General features: G+C 39.5%; 1 protein-coding gene across 4 annotated transcripts in view; it reads right to left on the bottom strand.

The window, feature by feature from the left end:
* Positions 1-4735: 4735 nt before the first annotated feature.
* The window catches only part of ARID1B (AT-rich interaction domain 1B), a 322479-nt gene continuing 311910 nt past the window's right edge, over positions 4736-15304 (bottom strand). For all 4 annotated transcript variants that reach the window (XM_062490065.1, XM_062490061.1, XM_062490064.1 and 1 more), the window contains 4 exons: positions 13514-13610; positions 9460-10249; positions 8471-8601; positions 4736-6448 (listed from right to left, as the gene is read on the bottom strand). In XM_062490065.1, coding sequence (XP_062346049.1) covers positions 4736-6448; positions 8471-8601; positions 9460-10249; positions 13514-13610 — 2731 coding nt within the window. The remainder of the gene's footprint in view (positions 6449-8470; positions 8602-9459; positions 10250-13513; positions 13611-15304) is intronic.

The raw sequence follows: 15304 nt of genomic DNA, 5'->3' as shown, positions 1-15304 counted from the left end.
AGTAGTTTAGGCACGTGACAGACTCTATTTGTTATGCAGTCCAGAACAGCTGTCTCCTGTATCCACAGCTACTGACACTCACAGAAAGGATGGCCAGACTTTGCAAACCCATTTCTGACAGTGCACAAATGAACTGAGGGTGGATTTAACAATGCAGACAATATTAATCCTTTCCATTCCTGCTGTCTTAAGAATTTGAAAGGTAAATGCAATTAAGAAAAACTTGAATTTACCAGCCTCAACACTTGGAGGCTCATACTTTCCTTCCCTTGCTCCCTCTAAAAATATTTTTTACTTCCACTGTATTTATACTGGTCACCAATGAAATGCCAAATTCCCCTAGCTTAGTTTAATTGTCTGTTTGGAATGACATAAACATAAAAATAGAGTAAGGGACATAGGAAGCTTTTCTTTCAGCTGTGTTTCGCCTTTCTCCAAATTACCATGCCTTTTCACCCTTTTCTTTCACCCTTAGTTTTCCTCTCTCCTTTCTTCATGCTCAGTAATCTTTAAAACATTATTTTTGAGACATGGATGGAAAGGAATTTGCCATGGGGAACTGTAAGATTCCATGAGAAAACAAGTAGGGAGCACCCTGAAATTTCACAAATTATCCTGTGGAATATTATTAAAGTGGCATGGGGCCATGTTCTACATCTCTGAATTCCACTTTGCTACAAGAGTAGTACTGGCCTTTTCAGCTTACTGTTGCTCAGTAACTCACAGCTTCTTGAAAGGTGAATTCACTGTGTGCCACCTCAGCTCAGTTTCAAGTCGGCTTGAGCCCCTGAACTATATGAATGCTTACAATCCTCTCTCTTCTATGGGGGAGAACAGTGGAGATGATGGTAATTTTTTTTTTGTTAGTTACATCTCTTTATTACTAAGAGGTATTTTCATATTATTTGTAAAATAAGAGGTGTAGCCTGCATTGCACTGTAAAAGTGTTGCATAGGAATCATTAACGTGTAAAACATGCATATGCTTTTCCTACAGTATTCCTCTAATTAAGTAAATTTTTCTTCTAGATGCATCCATGCCAAAAGGTAATGGTCTTGTGGTGGTGATGGCACAGATTGTGGTGTGAAACAGCAAAAGAAGATGGAAGAGAAAATGCATGGGCTTTTGAACACAGGAATTTTTCTTTTCCATCTTTCATTTTGGGTAGTTGAAAACATAGAATTTCTGAGCAGGATATTTACATGTGCTGGTTTTTCTTTTGTGGGTTTTCTGAAAGTACAGGGTAGGAAGTTATGATAACAAGGAACAAAACAATTTTTTCCTGTCAAAGGGGATAGGCATTTAATTCTTTAAGGGATTCTAAAAGTCAGTAAAGATACATTGGTGCTCTGTCAACCTGCAAGTAATTGACTGCTTGGGTCTGCCAAAGAACCAGGTAGGTTTCTATACATATATACAGTTAATTAGTCAAGTATTTGTTGATTAGTGCCTAAAATACTGTCTGCTTTCCCTTAAATAACTCAAATAGTCCATCCTGTTAGTACTACTCTGAGCTTTATCACAGTGATCATATCTGCAATAAAATGTAGAATTTGCTTCCTACATTGAAACCCAAAATACCTCTTGTAAGAACGATACCAACAGCAGCTCAAGTCAGGACTCAGTCAGAATATGCTAAGTGCACAAGTCTCGTGATCAGGTCGTCTCCAAAGGCTTAAGAGAACATTGTGGGAAAGATGAAATCATATGAAGACGAGAGAGGGAATCGGAGCTCTTATATGTCACCTTTCTTCTGATAAATGGGATGTAATATTAACCAGTGATTTAATTGTTTGCTCTGACTGTTAACAGAATAAAATCATGTTCAAGCAGAGTCCGTACTGATAACCTTTTCCTTTCACTGCTGTGTTTCCTCAGCTAGTTCTTGGCCCAGCTGGAAAAGTGGCAGGAAATGTCACATATACATGGACATTATGTGGCTGGCTGGGTGTTTTTCCCCCCATGTTGTTTAAACAGGCTTGGAGCAATCCTGAGGAGCACTAATGTGCTTCCTCTGACAGCTGAGAGTGGTTTGCCACAGGTGTAGTTTTCCCCAGAGGACTCTGGGTCTTAATTCTGAAGAGGGAAGAGAATAGATGTCCTTTGTAAGAAAGGGGTGCATAGCATTCAGCAGAGGGTTTCTTTAACAGCTTTCTTGTATCCATGGGGAGGTATCAAGCAGTAAAATATTAGTAAGAGATAAGTTTAGTGGGGCATTCTACTTTCACACTGCCCAGCAATAAGCTATAAAAATCATCCCTGAAATATGCCTCCTTCTGTGATGAAGAGTTACAAGTGGGTTGTAATTCACCAGACATTACTAAAAGCAGTGATATGCAAGAGGAGGACAGACCACTGCAGCAGACGACGTAGAGAGATGACTGAGTAAGAGAAGCCAGAAGCAGAAATTATTTCTTGTGACACTAGGGAGGCACGCTTCAAATTTGGCTTATAATTGTATGTACTTTACCTGTCTCTGAAATTCTCTTACATATATTAATGTTATAGCAATCTCTATGAACAAAATGGGCAGTATGCCAAAGGGAGTTGTAATTTTCAAGTACCTCCATATTGTTATTGGAGAGGGGAGGAGGACAGCCACTAACAGTGTAATTATGTGGCAATTCCAGGGAAATTGATTATTATTAGCTTTTTATGATCACACTAACAAAGTCAATGATCCAAGATAAAATAGCAAAAATTAGTGCTTGAACAATACTCAGCAACAAGGTATCACCAGGTGAGAGTGGATGTATCTGAAACCAGATAATTCCTGAAAGGGAAATGGCTATCTCCCACCAATTATAACGATGGATGAGCTCTGTTAAAGCCTGATCCACTTTAATGGGGACTCCCAGCATGAGAGGCCACGTAAGTATGCAATGACACATACAGTATCGTGAAGTGAGTGGGTGTTTATTCTAAATACCCACATCACTGGGGTATTTGCACCTTTAACCAAGAGAGAGAATTACAGGTAGTGAATACAGATCGATTTCTTCCAGTTGGTTATTGCTTTAACAAAATCTTTTGTCACTTTTTCTAACATCCGCCTTCAGTTCCCCAAACACAGCATGGAGACTGGATACCTGCATAGTCAGATCTATCACTTGTCAGACATGTCTTCCCCTTTGAGGCTTTGTGGTTTTATATATAATAATTAAAAACACTTCTCTGGGATGTGAGAAGGCTTTTCTAGAAGGAGAGCAAGTTGCTGCAATACAGCGGCGTAGTATTTTTGAAGGTCATAATAATGAAGTAGGGGAAAGAGAATAATCATTATTGCTCTTTCTCGTAATTAGTTTGCTTTCTGATATCCCACACTGTAACTAGAACACTATTCAAGAACACCCATCACAGTGCTTAACAAGATTTAATGTACATTTATTCTTAACATGTGGAACATATAAAGATTTTATACTGAATAAATGAAATTCATTAAGCCAGAGGAAAAGGAGGAATTTACATCAAGTTTTTTTCTTTTTTAACTACATTATCTTGAAATACAAATGCAGATTCTTGTCACTGAAAAATCTTTGAAGTTGTGTTTCTTCCTTTTTTTTTTCCTGTATATATTTTTTGTCTGTAGACTGGTAACCATTTTCTTAAATCAATCCATACGTAACCATTTCCACACCTTGATTTATAAAGCAAATTGTGATCGGCTGCTCTTCCGAAATAGAGCATGACTTTATACATACAGAAACTTGTACATTACCCTCAGTTGTTGGTTTTCTGTGTTGGGTTTTTTCTTTTTTCATTTTTTTTTATTATTTTTTGGAGATATGGCCCAAATGAAAGAAAAAAAAAATCTACTATCACTTTGTAGATACCACATCATGAAAAAGCAACTAAAAACTTTGTACTAAAAAAAAAATGAGGGTATGTTTCATGTACAACTTCTATATACATCACGGCCCTTAGGCAATAAAAAAATATTTAAAAAAAATGATTAAAGGAAATGTGAAGAACTGTCATTGTGGAAGGTCAAAAAAAAAAAAAAGATGTAGACAAGACAGTTCTGGTGAGGAAGCAATTGATGTTTAACTTCAGGTTTTGTTTGAAAATCTTTTAACTTGACTTATTTTGTTTTGTTTTGCTCCTAGCCTAATGTAACCATGTCTCCTGAGGAGAAATCAGTATTGTTTTGGATTTTGACTACTGACTGACACCCTCCTTGATCCCCTATACCTACATCACTAGAATCTTCTATTGCACAGAGCTTTGGGTGATGGTATACAAGTTTTTTTTTTTTATTTTTTCCTTATCTGAAAAAATAAAACACACAGGAACTTGGTATGTTGGTTATTTTTCACCTTTTTGTTTCAAAGTGGTGAGATTTTTTTCCCATCATACAATGGTTTGCCATAACATTTTTTTTAAAAAGTCACTAGTTCGCTTCCCAAAAAATATGCAATACAAACATGGAAAAGAACATTGAAAAGGATAATCTATGGAAAAAAAAGTGTGACCTTTGAATGTACTAGACAGCAACTTTGGTTAAAAAAAATAAAATAAAAAGATGTACTTATACACATAGACAGCAAATATTAATTTCATAACTGTTCAAATTAATAATTTCTTTAATTCCCAATTGGTAAATAGTGAATGGGGCAGAGGAGCAAAGATTCTTTTTTTTTTCCTTCTTCCTACATTGGATAATCAAGAACAGAAAACAGCCAGTTATATGTGACCCTCTAATCTCCACTCACACATGCTTGGCTTCTCACTTATGTCATAACTGCCCAATCTGAAAAAGTACATCACAGATGACAGATGCAACCAGAGAGTTCAGGACAGCAGATATTGAGATATCCAGCAAACGACCCTCGTGCAAAAGGAACTCGGAGCGGTTCTCGTCCACTCTCGCCATGGCCAGCAAGGCCTTGGCTGCCCTGCACATCATGTCTACGCTAGGCGGCTCCAGAGGCGGAGGCTGCATGTGCATGAGGTTATGCTGGCTCTGCTGGTACTGGGCCATAGTGACCCCATCCTCCAGGAAGCTTATCAAGTTTCCAATGCTTCCCTTCTGCACAGCTATTGCCCTTGCTGCTAATGTGTCCCCCTGGGCAAGGTTCGATAGGAGCGCCATGGACATTTCTCGGCAGACCGGGTTTTTGCGGTCCCCAACGTACCTAACTAAAGTAGCATAGAGTTTCTCCTGACGGCTGAATGGGGGGGTGGCCAAGATAAGGTCCACATTATTGTCCTGGATACTGAGCTTACACAGGGTCTCCAGCACAAGTCTCTGAGGCGAAAGAACTGAGTTGGGCCCCACGGTTGGAAAAGGATCCTGTGCCTCTGCAGACGGGCACACCATCCAGTGCAGCAAACCATCCAAAATTGGCAAACAGATGCTTTCTGTGTAAGCAGACAAGTCTAGCTGCCCAGAAATGTTGGCTAATGTGACCAATGTATTATCCCTCAAGACTTCGAGGCAGTCCCACCACCACTCATCCTTGCTGCAGGCCACCCCTTTGTCCTCCTCTTCCTCTTTCTCGTAAGTCTGCGGCGCTCGCTTTCTTTCTGGATGCTCGTGGTGAAGAAGGATCAACTTTCCCAGGATCAGCACCAAGCCTGGATGTTTGGACATTTCGGTGTCATTGCCAGGCACAAAAGACAAGCTACGGACAATATTTGACACACAGATGCAGCGTTTGGCCAAGGAGTCTTGCCAGTGAGTTATGGTGCATAGAGGAGTCTCATCCCGGCTCCTTGGCTCATCCTCTAGCAGTTTAATATTCCGGTGGCTTTTGGCTTGATGGATCCCAAAGGGAAATTTACTGCTCTCTGTTTGGGAACCAGAGTTTGAGTCTTCAGGTAATGCTCCTGGCCGAGCTGAGAGGACATCATCAATGGTTGCTGTTATGCTCTTTTCTTGCTGCTCCTCAGATTCACCTTTCCCCTCGAGGTCCTTCTTTTTGCTTGGAGAGTTCAAGGGAGGAGGGGCTTTCCTGCGTGGTGGAATCTCCATCTTGCTTTCAAAGTGAGTCTGGATATGCTCAGTTGTGTCACCACCACCAAGCTGCCAGTGGAGAAGTCCACTATCAAATTCCTGAACGCGTCCAAGTTTGTCAGATCGGTCAACAACAAATAGATTATTTTTCTTCACAATCTTTATTGGCAGCTTGTCAAATTTACTAGCTTGTTTTGGCCTCTCACTTGGATCAGCAATGGCACCAGGAGTGGAAAAAACAATGCTCTTTTCTTCTCCTTCTACCTTTTCATCCTCCCCCTCCTCCTCATCTTCATCAAAATAGTCAATACATTCGTCATTCTCATCTTTTCCAGTATCCTCTGCCAAGGACTGACTATCATCCTTCTTGGCTGCTTTGTGATCAAGTGCTTTGTGGCCTGGATCTCCCACTTCATATTCCATAAGGATTCCAAAAATGTCAATCAGGCATTTTCTAAAATATTCTACTAAAAGCTCAAGAAATCCAGACAACTGAGGGAAGAAGAAAGAAAGAACATAAAAATCACATAAATATTTTTGTCTGCAAGAAATTTTATAAGGAACACTGATGCATACATGGGTGAATATTTCTCTCATCCTGCTGAGGACTTGTGGCTAGGTCCTGCATGGCAGAAGTTAATCAAAAGAAATTCTTCTAGAGTCTGTCCAAACAGTATATAATGTCAAACTATCATGGCTCCGTTTGCTTCAGCTGTAACAGCTATGAGAGCTACAGAACTTTATTAATGTCTCCTTTAAGCCATAGCAGACATCTGACTTAGCTGTTCTGTCTCCCTGGAAGTGGCTATTACTCTTCATTTTTTGTACTGAGTACTGAAGTTCCTAATTTAGCTATTTTTTCTGATTCGTACTTTTATTAGATAACTAAGGTTTGCAATTTTTCCTTTCCTTCTAAAACAAACTGTCATGTAGGAACCTGCAGTTCAGGATCCAGGTACCGATATCCTAGATTAGTATCTCATCTCTATTGGAATAGATCAATATTTTGTCTGGCAGTACTTAAAAATTGTTATTGGAGCTTGGTGCTGTAAGTCACCCTTCAGAAACAGTTTTCATTTAGGTTTAATCTTCTTAATTAACTTAATTAACTTGTAATCACTTTCTTATGGAAAGGCTGTAGTTGGACTTGGTATTAATTTACACTCAGTGGCTTTATTATTAAAATTTCTTTGATGTTATGATGCATTTAGCCCAGTTGTCTAGCTTTTAATGTGTTTTGTTTGTTTTTTTTTTTAATTGTGGGCTGACAGGTTTTCAGTAAAATGTAGCATTTTGTCCATTCCATACTATCTTATGATTGCCAGCTTCTTGAAGAACTAAGAACAAACTGATGGTTATCAGAACAGCAGGAGTTACCAGGCATCATATGGTCCTGGCTGCCATCGAAAACAGAGTCCAAAGCAAACATAACAAAAGAATATATGTATTTACAATATGTCTGGTATTCTTGCAATTTGCACATAATTCTGTGCATTAACCCAATTTCTGACAGAATTCAGAGAAGATTCACCTCATTTAACTTCAAACACTCACACTAGTCACACACCTAACCTAATTGTCTTGATTCCTTTTATAATCAGTGGTCTTTTACAGGCCATTTCTAAGGTGTGATTCATCTGACCTATTTTAGATCTCTTGTTCTGGGTGAGATAAATCATGCTATAGATATCCTTAGTTCTAAAGTCAGGTGGGATGTAATGTACCATTTGTGTCTGTATTTAAAAAAAAGTAATTATATTTAAAAAAATATGAGTTACACTATTAGTAACCAGGGAATGAATGGAGGAGAGAAACTGAATATTTAATTTGTACAAATTTTAGATTATGTGAATTAGCAGCATGACATCTATTACTACCACCTAACAAGCAAATGATTAGAGCAGAGCTGAAAAATGCTGGGAGGCAGCGAGGCAAAAGCACACACTGTTAAATCCTGTGTTGCTTGCATCCTATGGATAGACAGTGGATTTTAGCCTTTAAATTGTCAATTTGTTATTCCTGTGAAAACTTAATTCACTGGAAGAAGAAACTGAACAGAAAAGAAGTAATTAAATAAAATCCCACAGTCTCACATGAAGTACAGAACAGGACAAGTTGACACCAAAAACAGCCTTCAAATCAGTTTAATACAGTTTTGCAATGTCTTTAAAGAAACACATTAAGAAAGATTACTAGCATACTGCTGTTTTGAGGGATTATACTATCATGCCCGTGAATTTACACATTAGTCTTTTGGCAGTGCTAAAATTCTTATATTCCTACATGCTCCTTTCTACAGGAAACATCCTTTTCTCAGGTTTCTTTATTTCCTCTATGTGACCTATATCTGTCTCTTGTTACTCACTGTTACCAATCATAAACAAGGGCAAGATTTTCAGTATTAAGATTTATGTTAATTAGAATAAATTGGAAAAGCCAGCAGCATTTTTGTAGGTGTCTTATTTCACTTTTCTTTCCCTGGAAAGTTGAGAAGTATAATGCTTTCCCACCTACCTGAGAGAGGTTGAAAGTAGCAACAGTGCTGTCATCATACAGAAGAATATTAATAGTGTCTAGCGCCCAGGTACTTTCAGCCAAAAGACCAGATTTAAGAGACATCATCACTCTCCAGGCCTCAGGAGTTACTGGAGAAAGAAAGAGGGAGAAGTAAAACACTATTAGTGCATCATTGGAGACTGTTACTGAGTTCTGAAAGAGTAAACTGCGATAATCTGAGGATGCAAATTTAAATTAATTGGTTACTGATTAAGACCCTATTTTCACTGCTTAGCACTGTTCAGTTTTCTCTAACTGCTGCTAAGCCTTAGTGCTGCAGAACATCCTAGCAGGGCCATTCTTCCTGACTCTGCTGAAACCTGAAATAGTCATACAAACTTAAAGAACGTGACTAACCCAATTAATCAGTAAACGAAAGCAGAATTCCCTGCTCAGGAATGTGGAAATCTAAAGTATGAGAACTTGAACAGAAGCAGTGTAACCAAAATTTAAGGTAAAAAAAACCTTAGGGATGTTTTCAAGAAGCAGGGGAGAAACAAACAGGACAAATACTATGGAACAATTAAATGGACCATTGAAGGAAAGCAGAGACTGCAACTACACAGCAGAGCAGCATGAGCTTCCATGGAACAAATACATGGAAAGCTTTGCTAAGCTAAATGCTGTACTGGTGATTTAACAGACATTCTAAAGGACCGTTCAACACATCTCATTTTGAAATCTGAGGCAAGCTTCATTTTTAATGCATTTGTGAAGACCTCAAGTCTCCACATAAAATATTGCTTTCATTCCATGTCAGATTGTCTGGGATGAGTTTTACCAATCACCCTCACTGATGCACATGTTATAACATTTTTATTGAAGAAAATCACACTGTAGTTACCAAAGTTCACTATTTGTCAAGAGTGTCTCAAGATGTGATAAAAAAAGTCAGAATCAAAGTCCGCTTCCTTGCTATTTCTATTAGGTTTTGTTTTGATGCTTACCAATATCTTTTGAGGTAATCTTTCGTCTTGGTTTTAAGACTGGTTGGGATGCTTCTACAGAGCCTGGGGGGAAGGTAATCTCTCGCCTAATCGGTGGTGGTTGGGGTGGAGGTCCTGTGACCTGTGACACTGGAACTGTGGGCATAACCTTTTGCATCTTCATGGAGGGTAGGAAAGGAGACTTGCTTGGAGACATACGGTTTTCCAAAGAGCGCTGGAAGGACGCTGGGCTTGGAGCTCTGGAGATGTGGTTTGGCATAGAGGGTGGCGTCTGGTAGGATGACTGAGGAGGTCTAGTGATAGGCTGCATGGAGGCTGAGGATGACATATAAGAAGGCTGCCGTTGGTTGACGTGAGAAGGCCACTGACTCTCGTGGTTTATCCTCTGGTCAGGTACCATCATATCATCAGTGCGATTCATCCCTGGATACGGAGGGGCCTGTGCAGGGCCTCCTGGACCTTGCCTGTTCTGGTAAGGGTAAGGCATATCATTTCGTGTTGGCCACATGTTCTGCTGAGGACCTTCACTGGAGGATGACGACTGCATGGGGCCACCAATCATCTGGGGAGGTATTCCATGCTGCTGCATTTGTCCTGGGCCCTGCATCCTCTCCCTGTTATATGGGTAGGGGTACTGTCCCTGCATGGGCCTCCTGTCAGGCCCTGTGTAAGCATTGCCATACTGGTTGTACATTTCCTGCTGCTGGTTGCCATACTGCATGTTATACATATCCCCTTCGTGGCGTTTGGCTGGAGGCCCATACATGCCATCCATGTGTCTCTTGTAGTTCTGAAAGAAAATTTTGGGAAGATGCGTCACTTTTACTCCACACACAGTACAAATATACTGGATGAAAGCTCATTCAAGAAGCCAAAGGTGCTTAGCTCTAGAGGGGTTGTGCCGACTCCAGAGTCAGGCATACAATGCTATGGTTAGGCTTGATCCAGTGCTTTCTTTTTAAGCCTCTGTTTTGCTGTGCTTATAACTGAATACTAAAAGGAAGCTTATCCTTGGGCTAAATTTTCTTATCCTTGCTCTAATTTTTTTCCCTTTCCTTCCCCATCTGTCAGACTGAATTCCACTGGTCATTTCAGACACGCATGAAAAGGCAACAGTTCTCACCAACTAAAGTATTTTCACTTCTTTTCTATGTTTAGGCTACTAAGAACAAAAATTTAAAAAAATTCAAAACCATCCAGTGAATCTTTTCAAGAGGTAAGCACTGAATAAATTCTTAAAAGTGACAAGATATGCTGCAAGCATGCATGTCTGAAACACTGTATCTTACAATATGACATAGGCTACAGACAGTAAATTTATTAATAGGAGAAAACAATCTGCTGCATTTGATACTCTGTAATTCCCAGGAATATAGGCCTCTTTGGGCAACAGTCCACTTCCTAAATCATCCTAATCACATTTAATTTACTGTGAGATTATTACAGCAAATGGTCACATCCAAACATTCTGTTCTAGTTTATGCAGGTTCTTACTCTGCTGTTCTGTAATCAGTTAAGTGATGTAACTAACAACTGCCACCTATGCTTTATTCCCTCTTTGTTTCTCACCCTCTCAAATGGGGTATGCTATGTGAGGTAAGTTGTTTTACCTCGGGGAGAGCTGAGTGGTTTTTAAACCATACAAGCTTGAATGTATTTATGTTTAAGATGGCAGAACAAAAAAGACATGTTGCTCTTTGAGGGAAAGGTGATAAGGTTTGCAGTGGTCCTTAGTTCCTGCGGGAGTTTGTTCCACAGTTCAAATCACACTGAGTGTTCTGAAGCAAAAAATGTGAATTAAATGGGTGAATTTTGAATATAAGATCTATGGCAAATTCAAAGTTACAGCTCCCCTGGAAACTCAGCAGCTCAGTAGCATTGTACAATGTATACTAATGTACTAGAGTTAAGATCAGATAAAATTCTCTCTGTATTCAATATGGGAAAGTTAAAACAGCTCTGGGATTTATAAAGTCATCTTCCAACTTTGGCGCACATAAAACCACAACTACTGTATTGTATGAAAGTATGTTTTAAAAAACTTGCTATCGAGCTTTCTGGCTATCTGAGAAATACCCATTTCCAGCCTTACATGAACTACTTGCTGCACTAAATTCCACCTTTGGGGCCAATTTATACATTAAGAAATGACTTGGCAGCAGCCATACCTAAGAAGGTCGTGCTTGTTTTGTGACTCAGTGCTTACAGTAGACATTTGGGAATGAAGCATGCCCCTTTATAGAAGCCCTCCAGCACCCTGCTACATGCCGTGCCAACGTGCCCTATGGTGCCCATTGTGGAGGACAGGGATGCACCTGAACTCCTCCCTTGTGTGGGCATGCTCAGCAGGACACTGAGACTGCACAACATGTCTCTCTCTCCACTGAGCTGTGGAATGCTGAGACCTCACAGAAGACAAAAAGCCACCAACACAGGTCACCTGATGCATAATAGCTTTTGGGATGTAAGCATTTATACAGGGATTGGAAAACCTGGCTCCAAGCTGTTTCATTAGCCCCAGGAGTTCATGCTCCAATCACCTCCTTTGCAGGTCATTCCCTAGCCTTGGGTTGTAGATAAAGCTTTGAAAGGGTCATTTTTCACATTCCTCCTGTACCACTGAAGAGTAAGACTTAGGAAATTGTAAATAAGCAACTGGCAACAGAATCTTTAGCTAAACAAAGAAGTGGAATCCTCTGGGGATGGAGGAGAGAGGCCGAGGCTGGTCAGGATGCTTGTCCTTCATTCTCCACTGCTTTTCTGCATTAATGCATTTTGCATTCAAGAGTCATTGTACAAAATATATAAACAGCACCAAGGGCAGGGCCAAATATATTTTTACAAATTCTAGCTGTCTCCTTGCTTAAATTAACATGTAGTTAATATATTCCTTGCACAGGTTAGCATGGAATATCATGAACTGCTCTTTTATACATCTTTGCAATTTCCCCACTAAATCACCTAGATTGCCAGCATATGCTTGTCATATAAAACAAGTAAGCAGTTTTTTGATTATGCCATTTTTGAGATGTTATGAACCAAAGAGATAAGCAAGAATTTCTGAAATTTAAATTTATGTATGTTTTTAGTACAGTGCAATCTGAGATCTCTTGGTTTCGTCCCCAACACTCCCAACCCCTGACCCCAATTGCCTAGTAACACTCTATCCCAAACTGAAAAGAGCTATCTGAAATTGTCTCAAAACTAGGTTACATTTAAGTTTTTTTTGTAATAAGGAAATGCTTTCTATTCTGGAAGCCAACTTCAAGTATTGTATGACTAGAACTGAATTAATAACATGTAGAATGAAACTGATCCTGTTGAAGTCAGTGGAGTTTTATTATTGACTTCTAAGGTGGGATTTTGCTCACAAGGTATTAACCATACGTGCAACAAAAAAATCTTATTAATTAATATAATTTGTATTTTTGAGTTGTAAGAGTTGGGGAGATTGCAATGTACAAATGTTTAAATATTTTTTAACACCAGTAACATTCTCTCTTACATATTTGTACCATATTATTAATAGAGACATAATGTGGGAATTTGCCCTCCGATCTGTATTAAAGATAGGTATCTCATCTGACCTACCACAGCACCGAAAATAATTGAGAGTGCTGCTCATTTTACTTTGTTCCAGTTCTCTGTTAGGCTCACTTGGCTGCATGATACTAAGTTAAGGCCCTTGATCCTGCCATCCAAGCTGCTTTTCTATTTGTTCCTTCACTTGTTACTTCACTTCTATTTGTCACTTCACTTGTCTATGCTTTATACTTTCCCAGTCTGCTAGTTATTAACTTGGGATGACCATTGGATGCACATCCAAAGCCGCAGAACATCTGTTGGAATTTACATTCTTCCAGTAATTAACACATTTTCCTACAGCTGCACATACATTGCTTATCCATACAGGCTGTGACTTTGACAAGAACTACAGTGCTCCTCTGTGCCAAAAGACATACACTATATAAACAAATTTTTCAATGTATACAGAATCCTGGGATGAATTTTTTTACACAAATATTACGAACATAGTCATTTTCCCCTCTACTACCTGCTGCTGTGGATACATTCCAGGTTGATGTCCTCCATACGGTGGCTGTCCTGAGGGAGGTCCTTGTCCTGGATACTGCTGCCCATATGGTTCATGCCTAAAATAAAGCATTCAAATCAACATTTAGAGCTGCTGGAGTTTTCAAGCCACCAGGAAAAATAAAGTCCTCTGAAAATTTGCACCTTGAAGGTATCTGCCATATGGAAACAAGGTGAAGGTACAGTGTGGTATGGTCCTGAGCCTGAGGTAGTGAGCTCTGCTGGAGCTGGTAGTGGAAGGAAGGAGATAAAGCAGATAGAAGAAAGGAAGAGCAGTGAAGATACGACAGAGAGATTTAGAGGGAGCAGTCAGGAATGGGAAGAGGGTATGGTCAGCAAAGAGGTAAAAAAGGCAGCTGCAGACATGGGGATCCTGTCCTTGGTGGGGAAGTATCTGGTATACAGCTCAAAGGTTGCAAGTAAAAATTCTTGTGCATTAGAATGCCAGCCTAATAACAAGCTACTTTCTAGATTATTCAAGAATATATCAATTTAAAGGGAGTAAAAACAGTACTCATAATTCTGCTAATGTTCATGTAATTTTCAATTAAAACTGCATAATGAAGCATACACAGTAAGAGACAAAGTTGTGTTGTACTTGGAAACTTACCTGTGGCCTTTAAGACCCTGAGGAGCACTACAGTGCAATATTTTTAGCACATCTGAATGAAATTTAGGTTGCGGAAATCAAGTACTTGGAAAGCATTAAGATTGATAAATAACACTGTATTGCAGGCTAATACGTCAGTAGTTCCTCTCTGTACACTACCAGTGAGAACACATCAACAATTAGAGGATAATTATGGAAATAATATAGCAGGGAGAGTCACAGAAACAGAAAACTGGGGAACCTGACATGTTATAAGAACTAATGGAACCTAATTTTTCCAAAAGCATGGAAAAATATTTTTTTAAAAAGGGATGACCAGAGAGAAAGAAATAGAAATTCAGTATCTCCCAAAATTATGACATGGATGAAGAGAAATTATCCAATGCCAGTTAAAAGAACAATGTACATGAGGAGAGTTGTCTGTAGCTGTCCAAGAGCACAGGCAGTAAGACAAAATTCAGCAAAGGTACACATATGTTACACATAAGGGAAGACTTTCTAAATGTTCAGTTTGTTAGCCACAGGATAACCACAAGCCAGGTGAAATTGTGGAAGCTTCAGAAGTGGTACCATGTAATGCTGCTCTGGAGAACTTGGGCCTGTAAACTATGTTCTAGTCCTGTGCTGAGCAGCAGATACACAAGGCAGGATGTAGACTCCTTTTCTAACATCTCTGATTCTACTACAACAGAAGGTCAGCTGACTCACACAAGCCTCTGCTTCCCTGCAAGAAACTAAACCAACAGTAAAAGCCTAAACGAGAAAGCAAAACAGAAGTAGCACGCAAAGAGGCCGCACGCTCTGCGTACACGCTCTCACAGAGGCTGCTAGTGCTCGTTAGCTGGTTACTGTGGCTATTACAAACAGAGAAATCAGTGTTCAGCTTTGCTGGCCAGGGTAACAATTAGGAGAGGACATACTTGGGTCACTGTTTGAAGGCATTATGTTGCTTTGACCAGGTGGTACCATACTGCCTTCAGGACCCAGCCCATGATCCGACCTAAAAATGATGAAACCTCATTCCGTAAAAAGTACTTATTTTCCAAAATTGCCAACAAAATAAAATAAATCACACCCCTTAAAGAAAACATTCTCTTGACTTAACACCTTCCACACTGGAGTCCTTACTCTCACCAACTCCCC

The sequence above is a fragment of the Cinclus cinclus genome, chromosome 3 (assembly GCF_963662255.1).
Source record: "Cinclus cinclus chromosome 3, bCinCin1.1, whole genome shotgun sequence".
Taxonomy (NCBI): Eukaryota; Metazoa; Chordata; class Aves; order Passeriformes; family Cinclidae; genus Cinclus; species Cinclus cinclus.
This window is presented reverse-complemented; position numbering and strand designations above follow the sequence as displayed.